At 37.8% G+C, this 14541-nt stretch overlaps 1 protein-coding gene across 1 annotated transcript in view; it reads left to right on the top strand.

The window, feature by feature from the left end:
• The window catches only part of ANKRD44 (ankyrin repeat domain 44), a 306550-nt gene that overhangs the window by 207010 nt on the left and 84999 nt on the right, over window positions 1-14541 (top strand). The window contains exons 9-10 of the mRNA XM_052658099.1: window positions 139-217; window positions 9690-9804. Of these exons, the coding sequence (XP_052514059.1) occupies window positions 139-217; window positions 9690-9804 (194 nt within the window). The remainder of the gene's footprint in view (window positions 1-138; window positions 218-9689; window positions 9805-14541) is intronic.

Genomic DNA, 14541 nt, shown 5'->3' with positions numbered 1-14541 from the left:
ATACTTAATTTTTCTTAAAAAATGTGATGTTAGACAGAAACCTGCAATATCATATACACTCTATTGGAAATTGTGGAATGTTTCAGGTTGATGTTACTTGCCCTTTGTTTTTTTCTCTCTCTTTCTCTCAATTTTTAGAGTAAAGATGGTAAAAGTCCGCTGCACATGACAGCTGTCCATGGAAGGTTCACACGGTCGCAAACCCTCATTCAGAATGGTAAGAGAGATTCTGCCACAGTGTCGTCACTGGAACAGTTTCTTGGTGTGACTTGAGTTTGGCTGTCAGTTATTTGAATGTGAAATACAATGCTCTGTTAGTGTTTATTACGCTTGGATTTATACTATCCTTTGTGAACTTGGCTAAAAGCTCCTTATCAGACAGGTTATCACCACCCAGCTTAGAAATAAGGACGTAGAACCATAAGCTTCATAGTCAATTCCTAGTCAAAGAACATGTGAGTTTTGAAACTGGAAATGATATATAGGCTTAAGATCCTACATGTTTTACTCAGAAACTAGTAAAAATGAGTATCAGGCATTTTCTAGCAGCAAAGCTGAATTATTTTTAAATTTTCAAACCCACCATAGTTTCATAAGTTGAAACTCATTAAGCTACTTGGGCAAAGGTAAGAAAAATGAGATGACTCAGCAGAAAAGCAGGTACATACATGATATAAAGGGTGATAAAATCACAGGCTTGATAGAGACCTTGGAAAGTCACAGAATCTAGTAATATTCCAGACTTACAGTAAAGATGTGCTTTCTGCAGCCAAAATACTAGGGAGTGTCACTTCGCATCATGGTTTATGTTACTATTAGAGGGTAATGGCCAGAATCTGGGAGTGCACTGACCTTGCTAGCACAACTTCTGTTATCTTAGCTAATCTTGAAGACACTTGAAAAAAAAAAAAACAGGTTTAGTTCAGATTTTTGCTGACATTTCACATAAATTCAGCAGTTACTAAACTATCTTTAGTTGACCCACATTTCTAGATCTCAAAACTCAGACATTAGTCAGTTTTTTAGACTTGTCTTCCTGCCATCTGTAAGAATATTGGATGACATACACTTGAAGCATTAGTGGTATTATCAGGAAGATCCCCTGGAGGAGGACATGACTACCAACTCCAGTATTCTTGCCTGGAGAATCCCCATGGACAAAGGAACCTGGCGGGCTACAGTCCACAGGGTCTTGAAGAGTCAGACATGACTGAAGTGACTTAGCATGCACAAGGTATGTCTTAGGCACTGAAGTCACTTGACACCATGCTGAGAAATTATGCTGAGGGAGCAAAATATCTGCAGTGAAGCACAGGAAATTTATAAGCACTTCAGTGAAACTATAGAAGAAAAGCAGTCCCAGCAAATTTCCAGTGAGCAAATGCAGGTAATTGAAAATTAACTGCACAGCACCTATTCTAGTTTGAAATATGTGATATGCCTTTGACATTCACTTTACTGAAAAACCACTTTCGTTGTTTTGTTTCTCTTGAAATCAAGGGAGGTGGGGAGGGACCCTGGCATCTCTCCTTTGCACACTTTCCTCATCCCACTCTTGTAGAAGGAAATGGCGGGACACTTAAGTATTCTTGCCTGGGAAATCCCATGGACATAGGAGCCTGGCAGGCTACAGTCAGTCCATGGGGTCGCGAAAGAGTTGGACACGACTTAGCAACTTTAGCAACTAAACAGCAACGACTCATCCCCACTGTATTTCTCAATTGTTTTTCAGAAACAGTGTCCACTGGCTTAAAAATAAACAAAACCAGGGAGCTATATGGTATCCAATTTGAAAATTTTAATGTGAATATAATCACTGGGCTTTAGCTTAATGGCATTAAAAGACATTGTTCCCTGTTGAAGCAATTTCAAGCACTAGTGACCAGACCAGAGAAGAAACAGCTTTTCACCTTGTAAGCACTGCATTCCTACAGGTCCATCTCTGCGGGCCAGATCTGTGTCATGCTAGTGTGCTTACAAAGCAGTCTTGGGGGGCCGCTGGCTGCTTTGATCTTTTCACAGACCATCCCTGTGAACTTAAATTTCCATGCACTCTACTAGAATTCTTGCTAGACCTTTGAATGGGAATGAGACCTGGAAAAGACCCTATGTCTTGTCCTCTGTGATCTAGGAGCTTGTCTCAGAGCCTATTCTTGGCTGGCCTGGCATCCTCCTTTGTGGGTTGAGTGGAGTCCAGGGTCCTAAAATACTGAAAATATAGTGGCTATAGTTTGTAACTTATTATATATAATGATTGAGTGTCCTTCACATTGTGCCAGGCACTTGACTAAGCACTCCACATAAATCCTTCCAGCCACCCCCATGAGAAAGAGGTGCTGTTATTATCTCCATTTCAACTATGGAGAAACTGAGGCAGAGAGGTTGTCACTTCTGTTGGGATACCTGGCACATATGTTGAGGAACAGAGATTAGAACTCAGGAAGACTAACACTGGAGACTGAACTCTCACTCACTCACTTATAAATGTGTTATCTGGATGAACAATGACATGTTAAATTGTTTTTTTAAAAACTTGAATTCTGTTTAAGACTTGCTTGTATTTGGCATGGAGTCATCCCTGTAAAAGGATAATTTGGCATTCTCTTCTCTCAGCCAACAATTCTTTGCGTTCGTTACACATGTGAGAACTGTGAGTTCTTCCAGTTGACATTTTTTAAAACATGCCCTTAGGGACAAGAATAGGAAGCTCTTTTCTTTCCTCCTGTTTGTTGGTTTCCTTTTGGGAAAAGTCCAGAGACTCACACCCCCAGGGCCTGGTGTCCATCCTCCAGAGTGGATCCCTACCCAGCAGGACCCTGAATGCCCATCCCCCATGGGGACATCACTTGGTCCTGAGACCTGCTGAGGGACATGCTTGGCATTTGTTTGGTTATATTGCTCTGATAATCTGGACTTTTTGCAGGATTTCTCTGCTTCTCTGACTGCTCTCTATTCAGGGCTATTAGTTCTTTATAATTCCTTGCCCCTGCCCCCAATCATTCAGTTTTGGTAAGGTGATCATTTTTTAAAACTCTTTTTTAAGTTAATAGACAAAGAGTGCCTCTGCTGTTCAGTCACGTTGTTTGTTATCTGAAGCTGCGTTGTCAGAACCAGAGAGGGAAAGAATTAAATGAAGACATAATCTGATATCAGAAGGCATTTGATCCAGCCATTTGCACAAGCAGCTGCCTTAGATGCTGCCCAGCAGTTTACAAAAGTTCAAAATGATGCTTTTTTTTTTTATAGAAGCTTTAAAAATAAATAGAGTTTGAAAAGGAAGAGCCAAGGGATAGGTTAGGATGATTCATTGTGAGATTTTTTATATTTGGGCTCATAGCCCTTCCAAGGCAACTTAATAAGATGACCATTCTTATTTGTGCAGTGAAAAGCTAATTTCAGATGAATGCCTGGATAATGCTGCATAAATCACCTCTTCCTATATGCTCTGCTTGTGTCTAAACTCACAAATGTTTATTTTCTTCACTAATTATCAATGCTGGATTACCAACATTTAATTTGCAACTTTCAAATAAGGAGTAAAGATATTTGAATTCCAAGCAACTGTTAAAGATTTTCAAATGAAAATGGAAAGCTTTGGGAGTGACCATAAAATAGAAATTAATTCATCTAGAGGTCCTAAACATATTTCTGAATAACAAATAATCTATTTTCCTACTAAATTATGATGTTTTCCAGAAGTATATTTTAAAGGACAATTTAAGATAATTACCCATATTTTTACAGTTTTAAATTAACTTATGAAATGATAGTGACAACAAAGAAACTTTATCAGCTCAAATCCCCTAGACCATCCTTTCCAGTATTTTTCACTCTTCTCTTTTCCTGTCTTATTTTTGGAATATTTGAGGCTGATAAACATGGAGCTACTAACACTTGGTTCAGAAGAACATGAGCAATGTAGTGTTTGTACAAGACAAAGATTTCTTTAAGTTCCACTCTTCGATCAGCTCTGTGGGTGGACCTTTTAGGCTGACGACTGTGGGCAGCTCTCACATGGGTACCTGTATCCTGGATTACTCTGAGGTATCCATGGAGACCAAGTGGCTGCCTGTCCCCAAGGCATAAAAATGATCTAAATTGATGCTTCTAAGTTTAAATTATTGCGAGCTATTTCTTGAGTCCCGAAAAGTTTGCAGTAGAGATCAAACCAGTCAATCCTAAAGGAAATCAACCCTGAATATTTATTGGAAGGACTGACACTGAAGCTCCAATACTTTGTCTACCTGATTCAAAGAACTGACTCATTGGAAAAAGCCCTGATGCTGGGAAAGACTGAAGGCAGGAGGAGAAGGGGATGACAGAGAATGAGATAGTTGGATGGCATCACCAACTCAGTGGACATGGGTTCGAGCAAGCTCTGAGAGTTGATGACGGATAGGGAAGCCTGGAGTGCTGCAGTTCATGGGGTCGCAGAGTCTGACACTACTGAGTGACTGAACTGAAAAGTTTGCAGTAACTAATTTTGTTTTATTATTTTTCTTGATTGTAGCCTGCACAGGCTCCTTTGTCCATGAAATTCTCCAGGCAAGAAAACTGAAGTGGGTTTCCATTTCCTTCTCCAGTAAAATGAATACATACTCACTATAAATAAAATTAAATTATTAAAGAGATCCCCATCAATGTGTCTCCTTAATCCCACTCAATAATTTCTATTGACAATTTGATGAAATGTCCAGATTTTTTACATGTATTTAAGAATGTACATATAAAGATATATAATTACTTTTATGGAAATGATAATAGTCTATATATTTGAGCAACTGGTTTTAAAAATCAATACTTTGCTGCTGAAACAAAGATATGAGAAAAGATCAGCATTTGTGTTCAAGCTGCCATTTTTATTTCTCTGTCACAAAGTCAAAAAGGGATTACCATTTTGTAAACAGCTATTAAGTTGCAAAATCCAAATGTGTACATTTATTGGCACATGCTGAAGTCTTGGCTGTGGAGTGAAACATCTTAAATCCTATGTAAACGGATGTACTAATTGGAGTTTTTTTTAAACATCTTCCCCTTCTACAAAGGCCACACATATTTGTAATTATTTCACTGTTTAGGAGAGAATCTCATTCATTAACTCTGGTTTACCAACACACCTGGCTAGAAAGAATATTGTTTGTTGGAAATAAATCTTAGGGGATTGGTGGTCATAGTAGGATTCGTTAGAGTGAAGGGCTATGCAGCTATTATTGTGAAGATTTTATAACGGTCATATCATAAGTGATAGTGTTGTGGCCTGGAAGTTAATGTTCTTTCCTTAGATCTGAAAAGACTTTCAATGGCTTCTTTTTGGTTCTCAAATATACTGCTAACGGGAGTACAAATGGGCACAGACTTTCTCAGAAGCAATTTCCCAGTGTCCATCAAGAGCCTTAAAAATACTTCCAATCCAGTAGTACTACTTCTCAAAACACTGCTGGAGGAGATCATCTGAAATGTGGATAAAGTTATGTATAATTATGTTCATTCCTGTGTTTTTCCTAGTTGCAAAATTGGGCATAGCCTAAATGCCTTGTAATTGGGGCCTTTCTAAGTAAATTCTCTAAATACTGATATCATGGAGATTTGCAGTTATTTTAATGAAACAAATTAATGACATGGGAAGTATTTGTGATGTAATATTAAGGGGGAAGTCAGGATACAAAACTGTTTGTATTTTATGATCTTAACCATGGGAAATGTCTTCACACACAAATGCACATACACACAAACAGGAAAGGAAAAATCCAGGTAATACTGATTACCTCAAAATAATGTGAATTTATAGATGACTTCTGTTTTCTTTTTTGTATTTTACAGCATCTTCTAAATTTTCTACAATGAGAAAATTACTTTCTCAGTAATATTATTTAAAGTAAATGTTTAATATCTTTTTAGATCTAAGCCATGTATATAATATTTACATTTCTCAGGATTTTGTATTTCTTATTCTGGAATGTATAAATGTGTGTATGTAGTTTAGCTACACAAACCAAACATTATAGTATTAGTTTCTTAAAATGATATATTTTAGTTTTAAAACATCAGCTTAGTTTAGTTCAATATAATTGATAATGAGGTAAAGCTGAAGATTTGACCTACTCTAAAATACCTGATATCTAAAAGCATGAGCTGATAATTCAATAACTTAATTGCTTTCCATAATGATGCAGAGATTTGTTTATGAGCAGGATAGTCAGGAAATAAAACCTTAGACTAATTTATGTTTGGTGCTCCAATATCTTAGGTGCTTTCTTTTATTAAAAGCAGAAACACACATGGTCTTCCATAAGCACAAGTGCACACTGTGTGTTTTTTCTCCTTGGTGTGCTCCCTGTCCGTTACTCCCTCCCCTTTTCCTTTAGCTTTCTGCAGGCCTTTCCTGTATGATTGGGATATAAATTTTATATACTGTAAAAGCTCATCATTGTGCAATTCCGTGGATTTCAGTATCTTCACATGGCTTTACAATCATCGCCATTGTCTAATTCCAGAACATTTTCATCATCTGCCCCCAAGAACCTCATCCTATTTAGCAGTCACTCCCCATTCCTCCCTCTCCTTATTTCTCCTTATTTCTTGATTTTCAGAGGCTCTTAAAAAACTTGAAAGTTTACTCTATCAGTAATGCATATAGCAAATATTTTCACATGTCAGTTTCTGTATTGCTAGGATGTGGGGAAAACTTTTAAAACCACAATGCAAAATCTAAATACAATAAAAGAAATTATAAAACAAGATTTTTCAGGGTAAAACAACAAAGACAAAGAAAATCTAGGACAAAAATATTTGTAACAAGCCTGGCGTGCTGCAATTCATGGGGTCGCAAAGAGTCGGACACGACTGAGCGACTGAACTGAACTGAACTGAGTTGAATTACTGCTAAGTGGGTCATCTCCCAACTCTTTTAAGAACCTTTAAAAATTAAGGAATAAAAAGATGATACACACGCACACACTCTTAGAAAAATGGGCAAAAGTCATGAACAAATGGTTCATAGAAAAAGATAAACAAATGGCCCTTTAATATATGAAAAGATTCTTCCTTAACAAGAGAAATGTAAATAAAGACTACAATGTGAGAAACCAGTTTTCACTCATTACATGGAATATATTCAAAAGCTTGGCAAGACTGAAGAAAAAGAAACTCTTACACATTGCTCACATGAGTGCAAAGTTGTATAGCACCTAGAGAAGGATATGTGGCAAAATCTAATAAAACCATATGCTCATTTTTTTGACCTAGAAATCCCCTTTCTAATAATTTATTCTGAGGATACACTCAAGAAATACAAAACAATGTTTGCATAAAGGTATTCACTGCAGCATTCCTGATAATAGCAAAATTATTTTTACTACCTAAATGTTCATCTATACCAGACTGGTTTACTTAACTAGTCCATCTGTGCAATGAAAAACAAGTCATACAAAAATGAGGAAGATATCCAAAGAAGTGATCTCTAGGAGTGAATTCCAGGGTACATGATTAAGTTAGGGGCGGGGGGGAAGGCATGGCATAAAATAATTTGTTTATTTTTTACAAAGAGAAACACAGCATAAATGAAAACTAGTGAAAATGATTAATTACTATAGGATGTGGTTGAGGGTGAAGTGGAAGGGATAGAAATGAGGCTTTTTAAAAGTATAGACTTTTGAAACACGTGTTTTATGTATTAAATAAAGTTAAAGCCAGTAAAATATTTGAAGGCAAAATCAAATGAGTGCTGAGTCACTTCAGTCGTGTCCAGCTCTGTGGTACTATGAACTTTAGCCTGCCCAACTTCTCTGTCCATGGGATTCTCCAGGCAAGAATACTGGAGTGGATCACCACGCCCTTCTCCAGGGGATCTTCCTGACCCAGGGATTGAACCCACGTTTCTTATGTCTCCTGCATAGGCAAACAGTTTCTTTACCACTAGTGCCACCTGGGAAGCCCACAGTCAAATGAGGCTGTCTATCAAATTGATAATATAAGCACACAGAATAAAGAATTTAGATAACTTTTGAATAGAGTGCTCCCTGTTTATGCTGAAATCATTGTGGGAAACTTTGTTGGGAAAGTGGATATTTGCACAGTTTGGAAGTATCACCCGCAAATTCTTTGCTAATTATAAAAAGGGAAAAGACATTTTACAGTGGAGAGTATGAGCAGGCATCACCTTAGCCAAGTAATCAAGCCTCTTTATTTTTTTTTCTCTTTCCATCAACATTTTATTATAAATACTTTAAAGCATAAAGAAAAGCTGAATATCATATAGTGAACATTCACATATTTCCCACCTAGCTTCTATCACTGTTAAGCATTTTGCTGTATTTGCTTGATCATGTACCTATGTATCCACTCTGTTTTGTCTTGATTGTGGTAAAATATGTTTAACATTACATTTACCATTTAAACTATTTTTAAGCATATGGTACTGTGGCATTAAATACATTCACATAGTTGTGCAGTCATAACCACTATCCATTTGCAGAACTGTTTGATCTTCCCGAACTGACAGTCTGTACCCATTGTAAGTAATCAACATTTGTATCATCCAGTAATGGACTAGCTTGATCTTTTGTGTGTGCTGTGGAGATGGGATGGGAAGTGCACTTCAACTTTGGGATATTCTTGCCAAAATATTTAGCTTGAATCTAATAATGAGGAAATAACCAGACAATTCCAGAATGCACTATATCATATATGACTCCTGGCTTAGTCTCCAAAAATATCAATAACTTGAGAGATACCTACATACATACATAAAAGGCAGGGAGATTGTTCCAGATGATCAGAATCTAAAGAGACACGACAACTAAATGTTCAGACTCTTTGAATCCTGGATTTAAAAAAAAAACACAATTATAAAGCACATTTTCAGGGACAGTTGGAATACACACTGTATATTACACAAAATTATGGTATCTGTTAAATTTCTTGGGTATGATAGTTACAGGGTATGATGGTATTGCGGTTATACGGGAGACTGTCTTTGTTCTTAGAGGTGAAATCCATGATGTCTAACTTATTTCTAAATGGCTCTTCAAATAAATTAATAGACTAATTGTATTTCATTTATTATATATCTTTTCACATATATGAAAAGAGGAGAGAAAGACATAGTAAAATAAGATTTGGGGAAAAAGGAGGCGATATACAATAAAATAAAATGGAACTACTATATTATTAAAGGAACTGTAGGTAATATGATAGTTTTGATAAATATGGATACTTTTAGCTTATAGTTTATGCTTTTACTTGTTTTACTCATCACATTTTAAACTAGATAATCAAACTACATAAATCTTTTCTTGAACTCGATTCCTTTGGTTCTTATGCTGTAACATAAGGTTTACATAGGTCTTTAATTCAGCAAGTAAAATTAAAATTGAATATGTCTTCAAAGATACATTTTGTGGAATTTGATTACATTGTTTATTTAGAGAGGGGACCTAGTTGTAAGATTTTAGATTCTTAAATATGACAACGTGGAAAGGTTTTTAAAAAGCATTTCTAATAGACTTCCTCCCATGCAGATTTAATAATACTACAACTTCAGATGGTGACTTGTTCCCTTAAAAAGCATTCTTGTTCTCGAGAGCAGAGATGCACAGAATAGAAATGAAATCAACATTTGGTCAATGTGAGTATATTATCTGAGTCAACATGAATCCTTACATTATTCTGTATTAAAATGTCTCTTTCAGGAGGTGAAATTGACTGTGTGGATAAGGATGGTAACACTCCTCTTCATGTGGCTGCAAGATACGGTCATGAGCTTTTGATTAACACCTTAATAACCAGTGGAGCTGACACAGCCAAGTAGGTTACAGCAAAAATACAGTGGATTAATTGCCACATGTGGGAGTACTGCCAAAGGGGTTCTGCCGTGCTGTAGATAGATCCTATTTGTCCCAGTTAAGGTAAATCTGCAACATTATGCTAAACACAAATTAAATTTGAACTAAATTAAATGATTTTTAATGACAGTTGCAAGGAAGAACCAATTTTATTTTTCAGCTATATCAGAAAGAGGCCTATTTCAGTGGTTTTAATTAAGGGAACTTGAATGTTATTCCTAAATCTCTGTTTTTTAATATTCTGTTTTTTCCAATGTACAGTGTTAGTTATGCAGGAAAAATAAAACATAATTGGGCAAACTCAGATTTTATTCAGAGTACCGTTTTGCATATGTTAATAACCCGTGTTTAATGATATGGTTATACTGTGCAATTGAGTAAATCTGTCACATAAGGAAGAGGGACCTGACTTAATTTTGTACTTTAATTCAACAAGAATATGTGAAGCATCTATATGAATCCATTGCAATGTTGGGTGCTGTGGGAAATTTCAGATATACGTTACCTGGTTGGTACCTCCCAGGAGCTCATAATTTTGTTGGAGGCCCAAAATCCACTTAAGATGAAGAACCATGCAAGACCGTATTTAGCAAAGTTCAAAATGAAACAGAACTTTAATGGCAAAATATTTGGTGTAGATAATATATGCCATAGGGTGTAGACAGGAAGGAGAGAGCTCAAAGGTGGCCACAGTTTTTAAGGACAAGGTGATTTTTAGGTAGACTTTGAAGGATGGGAATTATGTGAATAGAGCAGAGAGTGGCAGACTTCCCAAGCAGGAAGGCAAGCAGGAGCAGATACAGCTCCCGCGGGGAGGGTGGCCTCATGGGGTGGAAGTTGGCCTGGTGGAGTGGAGGGTGTGTGATGGTGCCATGCTCTGCCAAAAGCTGCATTATATCATGGTGGGAGACCCAGCCTTTAGTGGGCACTAGCTGGGCTCCAGTTCAAGCTGCCTTATTTGTGAGCTGTGTGACCTTGAGCTTGTTGCTCAACCTGTCTGCACACTGACTTCTTCATTTGGCAAATGGGAGTAATAATAGTATCTACCATAGGTTTGTTATGAGGATTAAAGGACTTAATTGCTAGTAAAGCTCTCTGGGTGTGAGTTATCTAAATGCATCTGCTAAGGTATGCAACAAGATAATCCAACTTAATAGCTCTTTGAACAGTGCCTGGCTTATAGTAAGCTATCAGTAAATGCTAACTATTAATTATTATATTATTAACTAATTATTAATTTATTATAAGTTATTATTAAGTATTGCTTCATAATATCTAGCATGTTAGGGGAGTGGAAAGAGATGAGTTGGAAAGGCAGGACGAACCACATTTCAGAGGACCTCGAACATCTTGCTGAGGAGTTGGATACCATTCTGAGGCATTCAGAAGTTGTTAAAGAATTATATCAATGTGTAGGGTAGGTTGTGTCTAATGATCCCATTTGTGTGTAAGAAAGATCACTCTAATAGCAGTCCAGACAGACTGAAAGTGGTCCAGACTTAAAACACTTGACAGAGAGAAGAAGAAATGAGGTCTCAAGCTAAGGACAAGACTGAGGATGGAGAGACACTGACTAATATTAATAGCAAGAACAGTGGGTTGTCTCAGAAGAGAAAGGAATCCGCTTCAAGTCAAAGGACCTGTTTGACTGGGAGGTTGCAACTCTGAAGCAGCAGCTCAGTTTCCTGGAAAGAGCAGTGTCCTAGGGTTTCGGAGGCATTCACCAGATTCTAGAGTTGCAAGCAGCCATGGCACCCCAAAGTCAAAGATCTTAAATGTTCAGTGTCAGTTAAGCAGAAATAAAGTATTTAGGCACAAACTATCTTCACCCTGTGATATGTTCATATTTTCAGTGATTTTTTCAGATTTGAACTCATCTGAAAAATGAGTTTAAAAAAAAAAAAAATTGAACTTTATCCCTAAGGGATAAAAATAAACAGGGCTCAATACTTAAAATTTCTGAAAAACCACATTTAACGCAGTAAGCACAAAGTCTATTTCCTTGAGATTATTTTACCTTCAATTTGTACAAACTCAAAGTATGTGGCAAAAATGCCTCTCGAATGATGTTATTGGTCAAGTAGCCTTTCTTTCTACTGACCGTGCTGGGGACACTGGCCAGGGAAACATTGTCCCAGCCTCAAAGAGCCACATATGCTTCCTTCTGCCCCAGCATATCTGGGGTTAAGACATACTTTCTTCAGTAACAGTGGTTCATTAAGGCAACAACTGTGTGTGTGTGGGTGTGTGTGTGTTTGTGTGTGTGAGTGAGTGTGTATGTTGTGTGGGGAGGGAAGTCACCTAAAGGGAAAATATCCAAGTGAAGGCACAGGAGAATTGATGGTTGAATTTGCTAAAGGCTTGGGCTTCCCTGATAGCTCAGTTGGTAAAGAATCTGCCTACAATGCAGGAGACTCCGGTTCAATTCCTGGGTCAGGGAGATCTGCTGGAGAAGGGATAGGCCACCCACTCCAGCATTCTGAGGCTTCCCTTGTGGCTCAGCTGGTAAAGAATCTGCCTGCAGTGTGGGAGACCTGGGTTTGATCCCTGGGTTGGGAAGATCCCCTGGAGAAGGGGAAGGCTACCCACTCCTGTATTCTGGCCTGGAAAATTCCTTGAACTGTATAGTCCATGGGGTCGCGAAGAGTCGGACTGAGCGACTTTCACTTTTCCCCAGAAAGTCACTGTTCTCTGGGCTCCTTGAGGATTTATCTAGGGTAGCTCATTAAAGAGGAGTAAAACAGGCCTTTCCTTCTATAAATAAGTGAACAAAAAAGAGCATTTATGAAAACAACCCGTTTTAATTCATAAACAATATGGCCAATGTATTTTTAAAGATCTCTTTATGACAAGTTTTATAGTCATTACTTTCTGATGAATTTATTTGCATCTTATTTTCAGGTCTTGATTAAATGTTCTTTGTTTTTTCTTTTTTGTTTCTCTGAACTTTGTCAGTTTCTTCAGTGTGACTCGGTGCTTATGCAACTTTATGTGGTATCAAAGCCTTTGGGTTTTTTCTTCTTTGTCAGTTTCGGGGTACTTGTCTCTAGGATTTTTTTAATTTGTATTCCATCTTATCAATTAAACTCTCACTACTTTTTCTGCCTCAATTGTAGCAGAATTAGTGGTATTATAGTTTTACAGGTAACTGATTCTGATATTCTTACATTCACTGAATATCTGTTGATGGCTTGTTAAGTGTCACCCACTGTGTTAGGTTCTGGGGTCACAGAGCTTGCTGCCAAGGAGTTTATAGCCTGTCGAAGTGGGAAAAGTAAAAGTGAAAGTGTTAGTCACTCAGCCGTGTCCAACTCTTTGTGACCCCATGAACTGTAGCCCATGAAGCTCCTCTGTCCATGGAATTCTTCAGGCAAGAATACTGGATTGGATTGCATCTCCTTCTCCAGGGCAAGAATTAAATAGGCAGTGAGAATCATGCATGCTAAGTTTGATGGCAGAACAACTGCCAGGTGCCACTGGAGTACAGGAGAACATATATGGGGTGTATCAGGACCAGCAAAGCTTCCCAGAAGAGGGATGGTTAACTCGTATGACAAGTAGCAATTAGTTATATAACTGAAAGTCTTTCAGGTCCTAAGCATCTGCTTAGATTATTTTTATTAAAATGTTTGAATATGTATAAACATAAGACTAAATAGAGACTCCCTAGGCTTTTGAGTCTCATATAGCACTAAATTTTAACAAATTACAAAATACGTACAAAAAGAAACCCACAGTGCTCACCATAACTGCACAGGACAATAATAACAAATGCTCATGAGTTCTTACTTATGCTAGGCCCCACTCTGAGAGGGTACGTTTAACTGTCACCACAACCCCATGGGGTAAGTGCTGTGATTATGCCCATCTTACAGGTGAAGTAAAGGAAGTTTAGTTAGCTTTCTGAGGTCACAGAGCGGTGGGTGGAAACAGGACACCATCCTTGACCACCTGGATCTGGAGCCTCAGCTCCTAGGCAGGAGACTTGCTGCCTCTCCATGTAATGGATGATGTGATACTTAGCATTTTGCTTGTAATTGTGGTCCTGGTGACTAAGATGCTGAGTTTTTTGGATCCAGTACATAACTATGGAAGTGGAGGTTTTGCAGTGACTTAAAGTGGTGGGCAGTGGACCTGTCACATGGCACAGAAACCTTTACTCAGACTATTGCCAAACTCTGTGCATACAGGAGGCTCAGTGTGCTACATTATCATTGCCCTTCCTGGATTCAGACATTTCATTTTCTATTAAGTCCACCTTTATTCTCAGTGGCTCCTGCCAATTAAAGTAGTACTACACAGCACAGCTGTGATCCTAAGTATCATACAAATGTCAGTGCTGAAATTTGGCAGAGGTGTGTGGTGATAAGGTGGCCTTTTAGATGCACTAAAATATGCTTTTATGCCACCTGTTTTAGATTATAATCAAAAGGGAAAGACAATATAAAATTGTCACAGAGAGTTCTTAAAAGCCCAAAGATATTCCAGCAACCCCCAGAGATGTACTGACTAGTTTGAGAAATACCGTGAGAAGCAGAAGAGTTTGAGTTGTGAAAGTTTCAGGAGGAGGGCCTGCATGTGAAAACCCAGGGCTCTTCCAAGAGGAATGGAAAGAAGTTCAAAGATCCTAAGAACACGTCTAGGTTAAGCAGTAGTCAGATCCAGAAGGGGCTTTGTAGCCATGTTAGAGTATTTGGGC

This window comes from Budorcas taxicolor, chromosome 2 (assembly GCF_023091745.1).
Source record: "Budorcas taxicolor isolate Tak-1 chromosome 2, Takin1.1, whole genome shotgun sequence".
Taxonomy (NCBI): Eukaryota; Metazoa; Chordata; class Mammalia; order Artiodactyla; family Bovidae; genus Budorcas; species Budorcas taxicolor.
Note: the sequence above shows the minus strand (reverse complement) of the source record. Positions and strands in the feature narration are given on the sequence as shown.